The 20,675-nt window shown below is 46.0% G+C and overlaps 1 protein-coding gene across 1 annotated transcript in view; it reads right to left on the bottom strand.

Moving 5' to 3' along the window:
- Nucleotides 1-20,675, bottom strand: part of SDK2 (sidekick cell adhesion molecule 2) — a 408,808-nt gene that overhangs the window by 105,108 nt on the left and 283,025 nt on the right. Inside the window, exon 3 of the mRNA XM_056856751.1 lies at nt 922-1,028. Within this exon, the coding sequence (XP_056712729.1) occupies nt 922-1,028 (107 nt within the window). The remainder of the gene's footprint in view (nt 1-921; nt 1,029-20,675) is intronic.

Here is a 20,675-nt window from a genome sequence, read left to right as displayed (position 1 = left end):
CCAGTTAAGGAAGGGTAGGGTAGGCAGGACAGTGCTGCTGCAGTCATCTTGTTTGGGGGCTTCCTGGAGGCACCTGGTTGGCCACTGTGTGAACGGACTGCTGGACTTGATGGGCCTTGGTCTGATCCAGCAGGGCTTTTCTTATGTTCTTATGTTCTTAGGGTTTCCAGGTCCCTCTTCACCACCGGCGGGAAGTTTTTGGGGCAGAGCCTGAAGAGTGTGGGGTTTGGAAAGGGGAGGGACTTCAATGCCATAGAGTCCAATTGCCAAAGCGGCCATTTTCTCCAGGGGAACTGATCTCTATTGGCTGGAGATCAGTTGTAATAGCAGGAGATCTCCAGCTAATACCTGGAGGTTGGCAACCCTAATGGAGGGGGCAATTTTGATTGGAGAAGTGGGAGGGGAGAAGGGGAGTTTAACTTTTCCCTCTCAGCCATTATTCTGCTCTAAATTTCTTCTCCCAAGCTATTCGTCTCCTCTCATCTGTGGGGCCCCCAGTTGCCTGTTTCCCCTTGCAAATACGCATGTTGAAACCCACAGTAGGGGAAAGGCAGGAAAATGCCTAGTGGTTTAAGCAAAGACACACTGATCAAAATTGCCCCCTTCTGAAGCTGATTTTCTTTACCAAAAGTAGCTGTTTGCTTTGTTACAGCTGTCTAACATCTAGATAGTCCTCTGCCAAAGCCTTAAGTTGTGAACTTCCGTACCTAGGGACTATCAATCACGTCTGTCATGCTTCTAAATGCCTTTTGAATCCCCTCCCCTTCTGTCGCATTTCGCCCCACTGAAAACCGTTGGCTGAGTGCACCTTGAGCACATTTCTGCTACCCTCCTCCTCACCCTTTGGACTCCTGCCATATTGTACAGACAGTTCTTTGTACATTTTGAAACCTTTACATCATGACATGTGCCATCACTTACATGCCACCTGCACTTCTGTCTGCCTTTGCAGCAGGGCTCCCATGCGATTGCGCACGATGCATCGGTAAAAGCCGGCATGAGTACGGTCCAGGGATGTGATCATGTACCTTGAGAAAGAGAGATGAACACAATGAGAGAGAGAAAGAGACAGAGAAAGGGAGATGACTGTATAGATCAATGTGGTACACAATCAATGAGGTACATAGCCAGGGCAACTGTAATCTCGTGCATCTCCTGATAGGCTGCAGTGAATTACTGCTGTCTGCACTACGGTGTCATGGCTGGGATCCACACAAGCTTTTGTTATTTACTTGCTGATTGACTGTGCAGCAACCTTTATAGTCTATTAGATGGGCCAAACTGTTTAAAAAAATCAAATAAAAGATCAAAACAGTAAATTCTGTTGTGGTAGGGGAGAGACAGAACAGTCCAGAAGCAGTAGAAGAAAGCAACAGGTGAGTCGTGCTGACAGCAACTGGTTTTACATAGAGAAGAAACTGGCCTGTAGGATACCATACTTTTTTATTCAGGATAATTTCTGGACTTTATTCAGGAAAACTTCTGGACTTTATTTCTGCAACTGCATCCCAAGTAAAAAGAAAAAGAGATGAATGTTGGTTATATGTCAGTTTGATCCTAAATATGTTTCTTCTGTTCCAGCCCTATGATAAGATAGTTATACAACCTTCTAGGAAGTTGCCACAGGATTGTGGATGAAATAAACTAGCAATGAATAGACAAACAGCATTAGGAAAGGAAGGGAGGCTGCCTGAAAATCCGTGTCCTCAGACATGGCTGCCATCTGGCTGTACAAGCAACCATGAATTCCGGGTTGGTATCAGGGTCTCTGAGGAGGGAAGGCAGCATGGTACAGCCCGATCTCGTCAGCTCTCAGAAGCTAAGCAGAGTCAGCCCTGGTTAGTATTTGGATGGGAGATCTCCAAGGAATACCAGGGTTGCTGTGCAGAGGGAGGCACTGGCAAACCACCTCTGTTAGTCTCTTGCCATGAAAACCCCAAAAAGGGGTCGCCATAAGTCAGCTGCGACTTGACGGCACTTTACACACACACATCAGGGTCTCTGAGTGTGCAGGCAGCAGACACTTCTGTGAAGGCAGATGGTGCTCCTTCTGGAGCTACCGTAAGCTCTGGTCAGTATTGCCATGCTGCTCTTTAAGTCATATATACAGTGTCACAGCTACGTATGACGGTTTCCTGCCAATGCACAATGATTTGTGAACCAGTGGGCCGCTGCACCTTTGAATCCGAGAATCCATGTTTAACCCCAGGCCAGTTGTTTGGGGCAGGGTGCTCTCTGGATCTGTAGTGTGCCAAGGCTAGGTCATCATGAACCCCAGAGCTGTTTTTTCACCATGGTGACATGACCCTCCACTTCTAGCAGGAAAAGAGGCACTTTAAAACATGTTAACCAAGTGCTACTACGAAACATCTCTGTTAGGCCATTTGCGGTAGGAGATGCACACTGTTGAAAATGGCAGTACCAAAGACAGCATTTGGGGGGAAATGTAGGGCCGTTGAATTCCTTACTATTGCTTGCAGACTCTGAGCTTCACAAAGAAACATGAACACCTCTTTGCTCTGTGTCATTAACATCGCAAAACTTCAAATGAAGCAAATCAGGAATAGGATAGAGCTCTTTAGCTTGTGTTATTTCAGGCCCCGAGGCACTGCTTAAACTGAGAAAAGGAATGGAGACTGACTCATACATGTAGAGAAGCAAAAGCAATTATAAGCCTCTCCCTCACCCATTCACCATCTCCAACCTCTCCAAGCCCCACATATTCTATTTGATCATGGTATTCCTGCCTCCCCCCCCCCCCCGCAATAAAACATGAGAGAGTCTTTGCTGCCTATCAGCATGGTTGTGACTGCATGTTGGGCAGAAAACAGATCTAGAAGAAAATAGATCTAGAAGAACCAGTAACCATGCTGGATCAGGCCATTTAGTGTAGATTCCTGTTTCACACAGTAGCCAGCCAGGTGTTCCTAAAAGATGTACAAGCAAGGCATAGAGGCCAAAGACACCCCCCCCAACCTCGGTTGTTGCCCCCTTGCTCAGGTATTCAAAAGGTTCTTGCCTGTGAGCATTGAGGTTCCATTAATTCATTGTGGCTAATAGAAATAAGTGGGTTAATCCTCCACGAATATGCCAAATTCCCTTTTAAAACCAACTGAACAAACGACCATCAAAGCATCATGGGGTAGTGGAGGCAGTTATGGCCATTAGTTATGTGGAATTCCACAAGATCACTGTTTGGACCATACTTCCCACTGACGGTCTTTCAAAATGGCATATACCGGTACTAGAGAGAAGATGCTAGGCAACATAGGGTTGCCAGGTCCCTCTTCGCCACCAGCGGGAGGTTTTTGGGACGCAGCCTGAGGAGGGCGGGGTTTGGGAAGGGGAGGGACTTCAATGCCATAGAGTCCAGTTGCCAAAGCGGCCATTTTCTCCAGGTGAACTGATCTCTATTGGCTGGAGATCAGTTGTAATAGCAGGAGATCTCCAGCCACCACCTGGAGATTAAAAAAAGCCGACACCCTCTGTGCTGCCAAGCAGTTACTGGTGTAATAAAGCACAGAATGACTCCAAAATGCAGTGTAACTTACCTATTAAGGTAAGCAAAAGTACCATACAATTTTACCATACAATTTTACAATTAAGCAAATGCGAACACCTCCAAAAACTCTGGAGTGAATTCTGAACTTATAAAAGTCCTAGTTATCCCTGAATTGGGAATAGGAGTGCGAGAGCCACGATGACGTCCCAGAAACATCCCAGAAGACGATGTCTGTGCCTGAGAACTTTTCATTTTGAACACAAGGTTCCTACTTCAGTTCTTTTGTCGAGAACCCTCCAATGTAGCAATTCTTAAGGTTAATAATAGATTAAGTCTCAGACCACTTTGCCAAGTTCTTCAGTGGGATACAATATTGCAAGGGCCGAGAGAATGCAGAGGGACAGGATGGAGAACGTGGCATAGGAATAGGGTTGCCAGGTGCCTGCTGGTGGCGGGCAACCCCCCCGGCAATTTACCCCTCTGCCGGTCGACCACCTGAGGGCCGGCGGGCAGATGTGCACGGGCGTACATACTGTGCGCGTGTCACTTCTGGTTTACAGCCGGAAGTACCGCCTCGCGAGGGGCCTTATATCGCTCAAACTCTTAGTTTGAGTGGTAAAAGGCCGCTTTACCACTCAAACAAAGAGGTATAAGGCCCCTCGCGAGGCGGCACTTCCCAATATCAGCAGAATAGCCTCCTGCTGGAGGAGAGGGGGGACCTGGCAACCCTACATAGGAAACCCTGGGGAGTTCAGCAGGGCAGCAGATTCAAAGGACCAGAAGGATGCGAGCGTGACAATGAGGAGTGTGAGCCTGGAACTGGCTATGGGGAGGCTGGGAAATCTTCCCTGCAGCAATCTGGAGAGACAAAATTAATATTGGGCATTCATTTACGTATTTTCTCTGCAGCAGTGAGAGAAACTAGGGGATGGAAGCTCAGAGGAAATAAGTAAAGAAACTCAGTATTGGCTTCCAGCCCCCACTCCCTTAAATTTAATCAAGTATTTTAAAAAAAAGTGCTGGAGGCTCCTTTGATACGAGTGTGTTTGTTCTTTCTGATATACAGTTTAAATTAAACTTTAATAATGAGAGGTGATCGTCGAATGGCTGCCTTGAAGTCTAGAGACCCTTCTTCCTCAGCTCATACATGCTGCTGTTTGCCTGCTGTAAGCAGAAGAATTCACCTCTCCCCATGAACAAGGAGGACGAGGGACCCTCAACCAAACAGGCCCAGCTGAGTGCCTGCCTGCCCCCCTGATGTTGGCACTGTGACTGCTCATGTAGTAACTACAAGCTAGGAAGCTTTGAAGAAGATGATACGAATTTAGCTTCAAGGCCTGAAGGTGAGACCAGCGCTTTGGGCTGCAAAGGCCAATAGAGTACGAGAGACTCTGGCAGGCGTGGTGCCTTTCCCAACGTACGTGATTCCTCGGAATGCCACAATAAGCCATTGATCCATAGCCTGTACATTAACACTGGAGATCAATAGGAAAACCAAGCCTCACTTGACATTGGTGGTTGCACATCTTGCCACACCACTGCAATGGCCCCGACTATGATATGGCTAAGGGTACCAGGACAGCCAGCGTACTGTAGTGGTTAAGAGCGGTGGACTCTAATTTGGAGAACTGGGTTTGATTCCCCACTTCTCCACATGAAGCCTGCTGCGTGACCTTGGGCCGGTCAGAACTCTCTCAGCTCACGTGGAGGCAGGCATTGGCAAACCACCTCTGAACGTCTCTTGCCTTGAAAACCCTATGGGGTCGCCATAAGTGAGCTGTGATAAGAGAGTTGCCTTAGGCCTCGGGAGACCCATGTTCAAATCCCCTATTGCTATGGAACCCGCTGTGTGATTTTGGACCAGTTATTCTCTGTCAGCCTAATCTACCTCATTGGGAAGAAGGTTGGGACAGAAATGTCATAAATACAAGGGGGTTTCATTGTAGGAGAAAGGGCTTATCTTAGATCTTTCCAGCAAGTCCCCCACTTTTCCAGCCCTGGACCCACATAACAGAGGAGGCTACCGTATTTTCTTACTCACTGCCAGGGAGTAATGAATAGCTAGTGCTAGCATGACCCACTGCTAAGGAAAAGAACGATGCAGTTATGGAGTATTAAAATGGGAATAAGCATAGGAAGCAAAAAGGAAAAAGAAGTAAGGTAGTTACCATGACAGTAATTATATGAATAGAGTTAATTTTATTACTCCAGGTCACAGGAATAAATGTGAATTTACCCTTGGTATTTACATCACATGAAAAGTCTTTGTCTAACCCTTCCCCGTTCCAATTGCCTAAGCTCACTGTTACATACATACAGAGGCTTCACAGGGCACACCGGAACCTCAGCTCTAGCATTTTAAGCCAGATCTTCAGTGGAGGCTCCTTCTCTTTCCCCATGTGGCCTGCCTGTCAAACCCAACTTGCTCTACCCTTAGGATTGCCAGGTCCCTCTTTGCCACCGGCAGGAGGTTTTTGGGGTAGAGCCTGAGGAGAGCAGGGTTTGGGGAGAGGAGGGACTTCAATGCCATAGAGTCCAATTGCCAAAGCAGTCATTTTTTCCAAGTGAACTGATCTCTTATCGGCTGGAGATCAGTTGTAATAGCAGGAGATCTCTAGCTACTGCCTGGAGGTTGGCAACCCTATCCTCCCTTCTGTTTCTAGTGTGCACCCTATGAGGGAGTTAGGCATTCAGGCTGCAATCCTCAGAATGTTTTCCTGGTAGTAAGCAACAATAAATAAAATGGGACTGATTTCAGAGTAGACCTGCTTAAAATCACTCCCACCCCTTGTGCCATAGAAAGTGGTGACTGCTTTGTGGCCTGGGGTGATGCTCTTTCCAATGTCCCATTCTCTGCACGTGGCCACATGCTCTCGAGCCATTCAGCTCCTTGAATGTTGCACTGTTCTTTCTTGTCTCTCCATAGCAGTATGCTCACCATTTTCTGTTCCTACATCAAGACAGATATGGGGGAGTTCCTTCTATTAACTGCTGCAGCAAAACAACTCTCCCTGGGAAGTGCTACCCAAGGGGGTTCCCGTAAGATGGGCACTTTGTAAGGCAAGCTTTGCTCTACCGACTCCACTGATAAGCCTCAGCCTCAATCCACAGCTTTATCACTTCCTTCAGTCCTGCCGCCTCCTTCCTGCAAAAATACTGTTGATGCCTTAGCCAGTGCGACCCTGCTGATTCAGCGCAGAACTTATCACACTCAAGGGCTCAGATCAGTCTTGATCAAAGCTTTTTTCTTTCCCCAATGAGTTACAACTTTGAATTCTGCCAGTCTACTGGACAAAGCTTTAGAGGTGGTGCTCCAGCTTGACATTTGCTGCATGGAAAGGCTGCAGGTTCCTTCAAATTTACCTCCCATCCGAAGGCTCTGTGTGATATCTGGAGAGAACTCTAAGTCAAAGGGGCTGGAAGAGGGCATCGAGAATCAAAAAGCTGCCAGATCCATGCACTAGTTCCTGTCACCCCCCCCCTTTGCCTCTCTGTGCTTTGATATCACCCAAGTCCCTCATCAGTTGACCAGAAAGCCACATCCTGCATTTATCCAAGAGCAAGAGACTGGGACAGTTATCCAAGGGCAAGTTTCAGTACAGGCAGACAGATCAGCCAGCGATCACTCCGATACGTGTCCACCCCCCACTCCGTGCACTGATAGGCAATGCTTGCTTCAAGGTCAATTTCATCTTGAGATTGCTGTGTCTTGCTATTTTACCACAAAGGCGAATATCCCCGATGAACCTCTAGGTGGCAGCACAGGACTCCATACTCAGAAACCACCACCAATTGGGTTAAATTAGGTCGATGGCGGTAGGAGTTTTTACAAGAAGTTTGAATCACTCTGACTCTTTTCGCAAGCCCTTGATGTTGGTTTCTTATTGGTGGAGAGAAAAGGCAACGAAAGAGGTTGAGGAAGGCATCCCTGATACTAACAGTATTCCTCCCGCCCCCTTTTTAGCAATGACCCCAGGGAACTCATTTGTTATTAGCATAAAAGTGCTCAGATAGTAATTGGCAGAGAGCATCACTCTGCAATGGGTCACCTCTGGGCACTATGTCAACAGGCAGGTAACCCATGTTATTAGTGATGCTTACAAAGGGGTTTTGCTTAATGCCCTGTAATGAGAAGGGTTTTTCAGACTTTATTCTAGGCAACCTCATGGCACTCGGGGGGGAGGGGCGGGGGGATCCAGTGTATCACGACAGCTTTATTGCTAGTGCTCACCCTCCCAGCTTGGGGTCAAGCCCAAACAAACCACTGCAAAAAGGGAGGAGTATGATTATTGCCAACCTCCAGGTGGGGCCTGCTGACCCCCCGGATGTGATCTCCTGACTACAGGGATCAGTTTCTGTGTACGAAATGGCAGCTTCCAAGGGTGGGCTCTATGGCATCACATCCCCATTAAGCTACCTCCCCTCCTGAAACTGTCCCCTCGCCTGTCTGACTTCTGAGGAATTTATTGCTAAAAGAAGAAGAATTATTGTTAGAAAAATTACTGATACGGAGATGGGTTTACTTACTTATATTTATAAATAGAGAATTGTATACTTACCTGTATTTATATACTTACTTGTGAATACACTGTGAGATTTTGTAATTTGGGACCAGTGCTTTGACATGATCTTTGGATTATGATAGTAATATTGGAATTATATTGAAATTGCTTGAATATATGTTTTCTGTGTGAATTTTGGTTTAACTTCTGAGTACACAGAAGTGTCTATCTTTATACCAATCTCCAGCTGGTGGCAGGAGACCTCCTGCTATTACAACAGATCTCCAGCCGATAGAGATCAGTTCACCTGGAGAACATGGCCACTTTGGCAATTGCATACTATGGCATTGAAGTCCCTCCCTTCCCCAATCCCCACCCTCCTCAGGCTCCGCCCCCAAAAAATCTCTCACTGGTTGTGAAGAGGGACCTGGCAACCCTATGCATACTGAAAAGCATGGATGCACATAAGGCATTAGGGGGACTTTGGAGATGCAGCATACTAGAATTCAGGATGTCCCAACACACAATTAATGCAGTTCATAGACATCCTACAGTAAAGACAGATGTAGGATTTTAACAGCAATAAGTAATTGGTTCTTCACACTCATTATGAGCATAGATGGACAACTTATTTATTTGTTTATTTGTTTATTTTATTTACAAAATTTATATCTCACCTTTCTGCCTTTACAAGGGCTGGCAAGGTGGCTCACAATTTAAAACATACATGATAAAATGCATTACAAAACCATTAAAATAACCTCCCTCCCAAACATACCTCATCAAAAACCTTTTTTTCAATAAAAAAGAGTTAAAATGCATACAAAACATAAAACGTTGGTTAGAAAAGAGGGATAATTGAGGGAATGTCAAATGAAACAAAAAAAGTCTTCACGCGTAGGCGGAAGACGGCAACAGAAAGGGACAGATTATTCTCCTTGGGGAGAGAGTTCCAGAGCTTTGGTGCCATGACGGAGAAGGCCCTCTCCCTGGTGGCCACCTGCATAATCTCAGAAGGTGAGAGCATCTGAAGCAGGGCCTCCAAAGGTGACCAGAATGGTTCACATGTACGTAAAGATTCATATGTACCACCACATAGTACCACACACCACATATGTACCCTCTCTTTTTGCATCAGATAGATTATATTTGAATGTTCTTTTCTTTTAAATGGCGCAACTATGGTTGCTTGCCCTGACCTGGATGGCCCAGGCTAGCCTGATCTCATCAGATCTCAGAAGCTAAGCAGGGTCAGCCCTGGTTAGTATTTGGATGGGAGACCACCAAGGAATACCAGGGTTGCTGTGCAGAGGAAGGCACTGGCAAACCACCTCTGTTTGTCTCTTGCCATGAAAACCCCAAAAAAGGGTCGCCGCAAGTCGGCTGCGACTTGAAGGCACTTTACACACACACACACACACACACACACACACACACACACACACACACACACACACACGGTTGCTTAAGTTCTGTCCTTCACTTAATTTTTTTAAAAAATCACAAACATTTTTAAAAATGTAAACATTGTGGGGTCTGGAGAGGAATTTTGCTGTTGATGTCACAGTTCCCCCCCCCCCACACACATTCAACCGAAATCACTGCAAAGACCAGCGACATTTTTTCTTCAGTTCTCACAATGGAAGAAAAAATGTGCATTTATTTACGAAGAAAAGTACGTACTATCAAACTGCCTCTGCTGCTCCTAAAATGTGAGGCGTATGTCTTCACCCAAGATCCTTCATAGGATCACCCTTGGGTGACAACTCCTCATATTGATTCAGTGGGTAGCTGTGTTAGTCTGCAGTAGCAAAATAAAATAGGGGTCCAGAGGCACCTTAAAGACTAGTTTATTCAGCATAATCTTTTGTGAGTCAGAGCTCACTTCATCAGGTGCATTAAAGAGTATATCCACCAGTCCCATGTTGTACCTGATCACTGTCATCTGCCCAGTGGGCTAGTGCACTTCAGCCTTGGTTCGCACCATGCTCATTATCCACATGAAGTGGGGGCTACAGTCTTCTTCTACTCCTGATGCAAGCTGTATACACAGGGGCAGTCCCAGTCACCAAGGCTACTTCTTTAAGATTAAGCTGCTGAAGTTTTATGCCTTTAATGCCACATGAAGCATGACATCAACAAACAGCAGCCATTTACAGTGATTTACAGAGAGTGAACACTATCCATGTGCTGGATACAACTACAAGCTTGCAAAGATCCATTTACCACCACTGGACTAGGGATGTTACAGTCATGTAATAAGTCAGGATCGTTTTTTGAAATACCAGCCCAGGCAACAGACTACTTTATATGTCATTTCATTGTAAGGAACAGAAGCTAAGAATGAGTTGGTAGATGGAAGACCAAGCTTTTATGTATGAAAGAGGATGAGAAGGTAACCAGACAGGAGGGGTGGATAGCATGAGGGAAACACAAACCCCAAAGGCAAAACTGGGTTATCAAGGAGATTTATGACACATAATTTAAACTTTAGGAAAATATATTAGTCACCTTAGTTGTTCAGATGAATTAGGTATGGGGATATCGTCCAAAGCATTGGAGGTCACATCAATGGATGGCCCAGTTGCTACATCTGTCAGGAGCTGCTTTAAAACAGTGAGTCCCAAGGATGACCTACTACTGTTGACAGGTTCTTCTCTACTATTTACCTACATCCCATCAAGATTTTCAAAAACCAACCAAGGCTTTGCTATTCAGAAACTATGCCATCCAGTGGGTAAATGTACATGACAAGAGCACAAGGAGAAGCACGTGTGGCGGCCTCCCTCCCACAAATGGGGAACCCCCTCTCCTCTGAAAGTTGTCCAGAGTCTGAGACACAATGTTTCAGAATGTGTTTTAAAGCTCTCTTGCTTGCTATGGCTTTTGAAAGTTTAATGCATAGCCTTTCATATTTTAATGGACATTTTAGTTCAGTGGATGCCTTTGGGATAAGGTGGAAACTGTAACTAGGATATGTGTGTATTTCTTCGGGATCCACCTGCCAGCGCCTGCCCTGAAACCTTAATTGTTATTGCTGGGTTTTCCCCTTAACATGAAATGCCAAAAGCTTTCAAGTCGTCTGCAATCCACCTCTGAATTTAGGCAAAACATTTAGGATTCACTGACTCATGTGATGAGGCTGGTGGTGTGGAGATGAGCCAGGAAACAGGGGGGTCCCTCCGCAAGAGTCCCCCCCCATTAGACATTCTCCTGCCACCTTATTCCGTGTGTGTCTCAGTCACAAACATCAGATGGTTTGTGCCACTTGCTGAAGTAAGGGGGCAAGGGATTTCTGGCAGCTGGCTTGACAGAAATGTGAGGACTGAAGAGAGATGGGTTTCTAAAGCCAAAGACATCCAGGAACTAAAATAGCCTGTGGAACGCTGTGGTTATGTGGTGGGAGCATCTTCTCTCCCTGCCCCGACACACACACACATCTGTTGTCATGTACCCTTTCAGCAGTGAGTCCTTGAGTGTCAGTGCTGATATTTAAAATGATCCTTACTTGCTTTAAATAAGATATTCCAATTCCACCAAGCTGTCAGGGGCTGAGGCGGACACTGGGAGTAATGGGCAGAATCTCCTTGCATTGTCCTAGTTAATAAATCAGCCACAACACCGAATGCAGACAAAGACAGAGATAGAAGGGAAAAAATTACACACACAACATGCAAAGGTGTAGTGCGCAAGAATCTAAATATATACAGACCACAAAAATATATCGCTAGATTCCTGGCAAGGAAAAACATACACTACTACCCATAGTCACACACACACACCTTAGACAAGGTAAGGTCATAGGCAGAGGCACCACTTATCCTCCCCATCTCAGTGGGGAATTTTTCACAGAGATTTGCTGCTGTTTCGACGCTGATTTGCGTCAGAGTCAAATTTTGGTTATTCACTGCAGATCCGGCTTTTCCCTGATAGAGGTATAAAAGCTGCGTTACGTCAGCAGCAAACCAAACCACTTCTGAGCCGTACTTTCTAGTAGAAGCGCGTTTTGCTCGGATGCCCATGAAAAAATGTTTGCTTCGCTCCCCGGGACGTCTCCTTTCTCCTCCCCCAAGAACGGTGATTGGCTGGGGGAGTTTCGCGCTCGGACAAGAATACCGCCCCTTTGGCTGCCTGCCTGCCTGCCTGCCTAGAGTCCTGGCATTTCTCTCCCTCCGTCCCAGAGGCTGGTGGGCGGGTAGGCGGCATGCCTTCCCCGCCCCTCGCCAGGATGGGCCTTGGAGCTGGGCCCACACCTCCAAGCCCAGGGGGACGTCGGACGGACGGCTCCAGGGGGAGACCGGCGGGGCCACGCCATGTGCTCCTCGCGCGCTGGGGGTGGTGGTGGTGGCAGCTCGGTCTAGGACAGCTCGACCCGTGGGGGGGATGTTCAAGGGAAGGGGCTGTTGGCCCCTCTACCCCAGAGAGGAGGGGGATTTTTGAGAATTCAGATGGGAAAAATGTGCATCCTGAGAGCAGAAAACCCAAGGCAAAACTCCCTCCCATCACTCTTCTGAAGAGGGGCGGCCAGCCTGCTCTTATCTCCCTCCTCTCTCTCTCGATGCACTGTGGCCGGATCATGGCTGGCGTGCAATCCAGGGGCCTTCTTTCCTCTCCCCGCCCCCCGCCATGCACACTGGCTGGATCGGGGCTGGCACGCAAGCTAGGAGCCCTCCTGTCTCTCACGATGCACTGTGGCCGGATCATGGCCGGCGTGCAATCCAGGGGCCTTCTTTCCTCTCTCCCCCCCCCCACCGCCATTCCCACTTTCAGCTAAACACTTCTCTGGGCACATGGATTCCCTGCCCACCCCCCAATCCTGTCTATCATTAAAGGGCAATGGGTTCCACGCCTATAGAAAATAGAGGGAAGCTTTGAGGAAAGCGCTGCCTTGCCCCCCCCACCCCAAATTTGGAATCTGACTGTTCCCAAAGCAGAACAGAGCGAGGGTGGAAGAAAAATGGAGGAGACCAGAGGGACTGGGGCTTGTTTTTTGCGCTGGGGCTGGTGAACCGCACGAGGTAATCTGCTGGGCGGAGTTGGGGCGGAGCTGGGGGCAAGGCATAAACAATGAGCCTGTTGGAAGGGGAGGCCTCCTGCAAAAGGGACAGGCCAAACCGTTGTCAAATACAGCGTGCTTTGTTCCCATGAAAAACCAAAACTACATCGAGATTGACAGGGATAAATCGCGGCCATGAAAAAAACGTTTAAATCGTGGTTTTTTTTTAGTCCGTGGCAAAACAGAAGCAAAGTCTACCGTGAAAAATGCCCCAGTGTCTTGAGATGCCCTGCATCTCTCTCTCACACCAGAGGAGACTGTGGCTTATCAGTATGATGGAAGCCACTGATACACAAAACAACTGCTGGGGAAAGCAGTCCAAACACTAGGACAATTACCTCTCTAGCAAGGTGGGTTAGAGCTAGCCTTGCCTCTCCACAGTCATCCTGTGTTGCTATATTTGATACCACGTGAGTGACTCCTAGGTGGCAATTCCAGTTTCCCGAGGGAGGCCCTTTGTAACACCCTTCACAGACAGCCAGGTCCCAAGGATTGTACATAGAGGATTGTGCACAAGACTAAGAACAGCTTTGCCACTCATTCCCAGCAATGCACCACTTCAGTCCCCTTGTATTCTCCCTCCCCACCCCCCCGTCACCCTGCATTTTGAAAAGGTCTTAGAGGTCACCGGTATGCTATGAACAGAAATAAAATATTGGGATACAACCCTGCTATTTAATTTTATTTTTCACAACCCTGCTATTTTATAGCGTTTGAGCTGTTTCCCAGAGTTCAGAAAATTACTCAGGAGCTTTGGAGATGAGGTACCTCAAACTGCTTTTTAAATTTATTATACGCAATATATTGTATCATAGCACTGAGAAGGAAGTTCAAACTGCTCTCCTTCTTCTAAGTGCTGTCAAGATACCACTACTGTATCCTAAAACACTCCTTGGGCTCAATCTGGTAAGATTTTCAGATTCTAAGAAACAATACTTCAGGGGTTATCTTGAGCCAGCTCATTCAGTTCCCATGCAGGAAGCCATTCACTTAGGGGTGGTTTCGGTAGGGTTTGTATTTCAGTAACCTTACCCCCTCCCGTGCACAAATTATTTCAGCAAAGGATGCATTTAGAAAGGGGTTGGTGGTAGGTGGTGCCACATATTCATTGGGCTTTATTGCAAGCAAGGATTTACAATGCAAAACAGTGGCATCGCTTCAGTTTGCAGCTGGGAAATGCCATGATGTAGTTTTATCACAAGTTCCCCTTGCCTTTGATAAAAAGCAGGCGACATCTGGGAATAACAAAGATCAGAGAGCTTATATGAATTAATGCAATGCTACCATTTATTTCAACCCAGTACCTACACAGTTCGCAGCAAGTTGCATCCTATAGGTATTGCCCTATACATTGTACTGCCATATACAGTACCTCCTAATTACTGCAGTCTTTCTGCAAAAAGACTCCTCTCTCTAGATGCTGCTGTTCAGCCCATGCCTGAGTGGTAACCAATAATGTGTGGTATTTTGTGCTGCACACTGACTTTCTCCCTTCTCTCCCTATTGGCTCTTTGAGTGAACATTGCCCATATGGGATTGATCAGCCATTCAGAAACTTTTCCAGCTGTCAGCCAATAAGCAATGATCACTGGGGCACAGCAACCACTCCTGTCAGGCTGACAGACCCCTTTCTCTTTCCCAAACCCGATCACTGAGAGAAAGAGAGAGAGAGAGAGAGAGAGAGAGAGAGAGAGAGAGAGAGAGAGAGAGAGAGAGAGAGAGAAACTTGGCTTAGGTCATTGCTCTCCAGTTTTAATGCAGAAATCCCTTCTGCATTGATCATGAGAACATGAGAACACTTGCAGGGGTTTCGCTTCAGGGTTGGTTTATCAATGCAGAGATCAAGGGCAGTCCAGGTTCTCACAAACTAAGCAACTGAGTGCTCGGAACAGATATATATTCCCTGCATTGTCAAGAAGACTATGCTGATGACTAATATCTGTGCCATGTACAGGTGAAGGAAAAGTCCTTTGCACATAAATAGGCAAGTATGTTTGTTGTGGAGTTTTGGTACCTTTAATCTACAAAGTACTTGTGTGTGGGAGTATCATGCCCAGCATGTATACAAACTGAACAATATATGGTCTACCTGTGTGAATGTATACTTGTACTTACAGTATCCTTCTGACCAAGGTATACATATGCTCTTGCCGAACAAACATGCTTTTGCACAATGTGCCTTTAAAAAACAACAACCCAACAACAACCCACATGTACTCAGACCAAGTTAAAAATGATCCCCTGACTCAACGAAAGTGTCCACCTTGCCAGTTTCCAGAGGTGCTGGCTGGTAGGGCTGATACAAATTGACATAGCTCAGCCACACACCTCACTCCTTCCTATGGCGTCTGCCTGTGCAGTGTGGTGGTTAGAGTGTCAGCCGAGGATCTGGGATACCTAGGTTTGAATCCCAGTTCTGCCATAGAAGCTTGCTTGGTGATCTTGGGCCTGTCACACAATCTCAGCGTAACGCACTTCACGGAGTTGTTGTGAGGATAAAACAAAGGTTGGTTGCTGTTACAATCAAAATGCTGGATTAGATGGATTTATGTCTAATCTTTTCATGTTCCTACACAGCAGCCAAACCCAACTATCACTCATCCATCCAACTTGTACTGAATGTTATTTCCATCTCTTTCGATATTTATTTCTCTTACAAATCCTATCCCCCCAATAATTTTTTCCTGAAATTAATGTTCCCACCAAAACATACCCTTCTTTTCCAAATCCCTCCACATATTGGTTTCCTCTCAGAACTCCCCAAATTTTCGCTGTACATTTATCCCCACTGCCCTGCTCAAAAGAAAGAAAGAAAAATCCCTTTCACCAGCTCTCCTTCAGTCTTTAAGGGAGGAGTTTGTACATGGGAATGATAATGAACTCATGGGGGTAGGGAAGGGGGAGCCATAACAGTGGTGGGCTCCAAACAATTGTAGATGCTGGACAAGAGATAGGTGTCTTCCAGACAGACTTAATGTTTCAGTTTCATTTCCCTTTGTTACCATTTCCCCCTTATTTCCCCAACAGCTTTGTAAGTAATCCCTTGTTGTTCTAGTTTCTCTCCCCCCCCCACTCTTTCCCCCTATCTTTTTTTCTGAAATGACTTGATTTTGTTTTTTTACTAGTCTGAAATGCCTGTGCTGTTTCACAGTGCCCCGTCCACCTTGCCATTTTGTCTAGGGTGGGATGGGCAGTGATTCCTTAAAAAAAATTTTTTTTTTGCATGCTAGTGTTACAGTGGGCCAACAGTAGATCAGTCATGCGCTGAATGAACCGGCACGACCAACTAGGAGGCCAGAGGCAAGTAGCGAATCATTGCCTGGCTGCCTCAAAGGATCCCTATACCACACTACCTCGGTCAGTACCATCTACATGGCACCTGGCAACCGATCCCTACCTCCAGCTTAAAGAGGTGAAACAAGGACAAAGTGCACAATTGAAGTGATGTAACAAGCAGCTGCTGCCCAGTCTGTCCAGTCAGCAACCGTGCAGGGCAATGTGCTGGCCTGGCTATGCTACGTGATGCATGAAGAACAGGGCAGGTATCCGTGTGGCACTCTGACACTGTCTGTGGCTGGCAGGGATCATCCATGAACTGTTTTGGTACACTGGCACCAACATTTAAGCCCCTCTCACTTTATTAATCTCCTTCCATGCATGGAGAAAGTACAGTTGATTTCTGTATTGACTTACCTCATTTACATCCCACTTTTTTATCCAGTGGGAATCCCAAGTAGCTTACATTGTTCTCCTCTATTTCATCCTCACAACAACCCTCTGAGGTAGGTTAGGCTAAGAGTGTGTGACTGATTCAACTCACCCAGCAAGCTTCCCTGACAGAGTGGGGATTTGAACTTGGGTCTCCCAGATCATAATCTGACACTCTAACCATCATACCGCACTGGCTCACAATTTATTTATGTAATGTTGCACGCACGTACATTGATTATTACCAATCTTCCCATCATCACCATCGTCATCGTTAGTAGATTTGAGTCACATACTACCTTAGAGACCAACAAGAGTTTCAGGGTATAAGCTTTTGAGAGACAAAGCTCCATTTGTCAGATACTTTTGCCTCTTGAAAATTTATACCCCCAAAATTTTGTCGGTCTCTAAGATGCTATTGGACTCAAATCCAGCTGTTCTGCTGCAGACCAACATAGCTACCCTCTGAGACTATTATTGTTATTGTCATCTGTTACTTATACTGCACCCATCATTGAAGTGCCATACAATATTTAAGAGAAATGGTTCGGCCCATTAGTTTATAATCTAGTAGGCAAGATGCATGAAGAAAAGAAATCCAAAACAGTTAATACTCCAAGTGGCAATGAAGGTCATTTGCTAACAGGTTATCCGCCCCAGGTTCAAATTCTATTGGAAAATGTTTTGTTTCTCTCTCTCTCCCCCCCCCCCACCTTCCACTTCCCACAGCATTGTGGTGCATTCACGCACCTCTTGAGATTTCCCTGGCTTTTCTCTGATCTTTCTCAAACCTTCTTTGCTCCAAAGTTTTGGGAAAGATTGTAGTAAATCCTGAATTGCTTTGTGTGGGTGGGGAAATTCAGATTTGTGACACTTCGGCCCCAGCATCCACCAGGACAGCCTCTCTCCCAGCTCAAACAGTCAGCCCTCAAGCCCTCAAGCAAGCCCAGCCTTGCGTAGACCTTCCTGCTTTACGGTGTTATCTTTATCATGGAACAAGAATACTTCTGATCGTGAGAGAGTCAGTTTGTGTGGTAAACTACACTTCCAGCCCATTGATTACTGATGAGAAGCAGAACACATGAAATTGCCTGATAAGGAGTCAGACCAATCTTGCCAAGTGTTGTCTGTGATGGGTGTCTGGGTTCGATTGGCTGCAATTCTTTACAATATTAATACCTGAGACTGAACCCGGGCCTTTTGCATGCAAATGATGTGCTCTACCACTGAGCTGTGGGTAGCCTGGGTCAGCTGAAGAGGGGGGGTTGGGGTCACTGGGGATGTGGGGGGAGGAAGTTGTTAATTTCCTGCATTGTGCAGGGGGTTGGACTAGATGACCCTGGTGGTCCCTTCCAACTCTATGATTCTATGATTCTTGCTGTGCAGACACAGCTTAAGATTAATTTGGAACCCAATATTTATAGTACTGCCCTTTACAACAGCTTGAAGCCTGGAGGTCAAAAGGGCAACCATAAAAACACAGGTTCATGCTGTCATCTGTTGGGTTTGAAATCTGCTGCCTGTGAATTTAATTAGGTGGCTTTGGAATTATGAGAAGTGCTGAGTAATGGCTCCCTGTTCATCTTCTGCACATTGCTCATGATTTTATAGGGCAGTAATACACACAATCAATAGACAAGTCACTAGTGGAGACAAGTCAGACAAAGACAATAATGCCTCATGAACAGAGTGGGATGGGGTGTGTGCATTCAAAACATTTGTAAAATAGGAAGGGCCTATTCTTATGAGCCTGGCAATCTGTGACTCGTTTTCTACAACTGCCACATGCTCAGACAGCTGTCAGTGCCAATGGTCCAAGGTAAATTCAGCCTGGATCCATGTTTAGCAGCCTCACGCTTTCAGAAATTCCAGTAGTGTGCCAAAATGTAATTCATTGAAGAATGTCGATGTTGCAATGAACTGTGTATTATTGTTAGAGAAAAAAGCTGGTTTATCCTCATGTTCTCCCTCCCTCCCTTCCACCTTACTTTGCATATAAAAGGTAAAGGTCCCCTGTGCAAGCACCGGGTCATTCCTGACCCATGGGGTGATGTCACATCCCGACGTTTCCAAGGCAGACTTTGTTTGCGGGGTGGTTTGCCAGTGCCTTCCCCAGTCATCTTTCCCTTTACCCCCAGCAAGCTGGGTACTCATTTCACCGACCTCGGAAGAATGGAAGGCTGAGTCAACCTTGAGCAGGCTACCTGAAACCATAGCCACTTAATAATTTGCACATTTACAAATTTATCTGATTTGTCTGATCATAGTATGCACAGTTTCTTCTCTGCGCTACAAAACAGGATTAAATTGAGGTTTGGAATCCTGGACTGAAAGGTAGAGAACAAGCCATAGTTTGTGGTTTAGACATAATGACATACTATGGTTTGCTGAAAATGATTGCTGAAATAACAGGCAAGGTTAGAAGGATGGGGCAGGGGGAGTGTGATTGTGAGCCCAAAGATAACCCAGGTGCATATCTCTACAAACAAACCATGGCTTGTCATGCAGAATGCCTGACTTCCATGCATAGCTTCAGCGTTCACACATCCAGACTGGCTGAAAAACATGGCTGCACATACTGTGAAAATTACGAGAAATAGGCCAAGAGATGGAAGTTCATTAGTATTATGAAGTTCATCCAGATTAGGAGATTTGCAGTGCAATCTTAAATGGAGTTACAACCTTCTAATTCCATTGACTTCAACAGAAGAGTGTTAACTTTGCTTAGGATTGCTCTATCAGACATGTACATGGGAGCACAGGGAGCTGGGTAATATATATGCACAGTTATACAGAAATCAACGTATTTAGTATATAGGGGGTTGTGTTTATCAAGAACTCTGCTTACACCTCTTGCATATCTCTGGTTAATGCAATTATCCCCTGACCCCTTGGAGATACAGACTGCATGTAAGAATGGTGCTCAAGATTCAGTGGGGTTTGCCTCCCTCACCAATGAGTATTCCAGGTATTCTCTCAAACTTCTCTGTCTCTTGGGCTGCTGGGCTGCTTTCTCTTTATTCTCTGTGCCTGCAGAGTGCTTCAGACAATGCTGAAAAAATCTCCTTTGGCCTCTGATGGGGAGAATTAAGAAACTTCATCCCCCACTCATCAGACCCACGATACGAGCCACCCCAGCAGGCCCAATTAATGGGCTTCTTCGCTGCACCGCCAGAAGTTAAGAGGCAATTAAAGGAGGTTGGGTTCCCCCCCTCTGCACACCTGAATGCATGAAAATAACCCTAAGAAAGGAAAGAAATTATACAACATTGCATGGCTTTTTTTTGTTATTAACCAAATAAAAGGAGAACAGACTTTGTAGTATGATGGCTGTTTGCTTGCACAAGCTTTTATCAGGTTAGGCTTAATTCTGTTTTGTCTCTGATCTGATCCAGCAAAAGGATTGTCAGTGAGTCTTAACAAAAGGCAGCACAGCAGCTCCTTCTATGCGGGGAGAAATTAATTGGGGATGGAACTGTATGAGAGGTGGCCCCAAAAGGTTACTGTGCCACTGCCTGGGCATGTGTGTAGTGGGCCACATATTTATATGTATATAAATCAAGCTCCACAATCTGCTTCATTTAAGAATTCCCTCTTTTATGGATTCCCTCTTTTCCTCCCTGCAAAATTTAACTGAATCAATTTCCCCTTCAGCAGCTGCCTTTTTGGGGGGTTGGTTAGAATCGAGTTGGCCTTATGTTGTATGGGGAAACTAGTCTGTCATTCTAAGCTCTCAAATATTTCATTTAGACATCACACAAAAACACAGTTTAATTAAACAAACTATGGTTAGTGTGACTGTCTGAACAGAGGCTACTCCGCTCATTAGGGTTAGTTAGGCTAGGGTATGCCAGACCAGCATCTGAAGCCAAGATGTGAAGGTGGTTTCGTGTGAAATACAAACACA

This window comes from Euleptes europaea, chromosome 1 (genome assembly GCF_029931775.1).
Source record: "Euleptes europaea isolate rEulEur1 chromosome 1, rEulEur1.hap1, whole genome shotgun sequence".
NCBI classification, from domain to species: domain Eukaryota; kingdom Metazoa; phylum Chordata; class Lepidosauria; order Squamata; family Sphaerodactylidae; genus Euleptes; species Euleptes europaea.
Note: the sequence above shows the minus strand (reverse complement) of the source record. Positions and strands in the feature narration are given on the sequence as shown.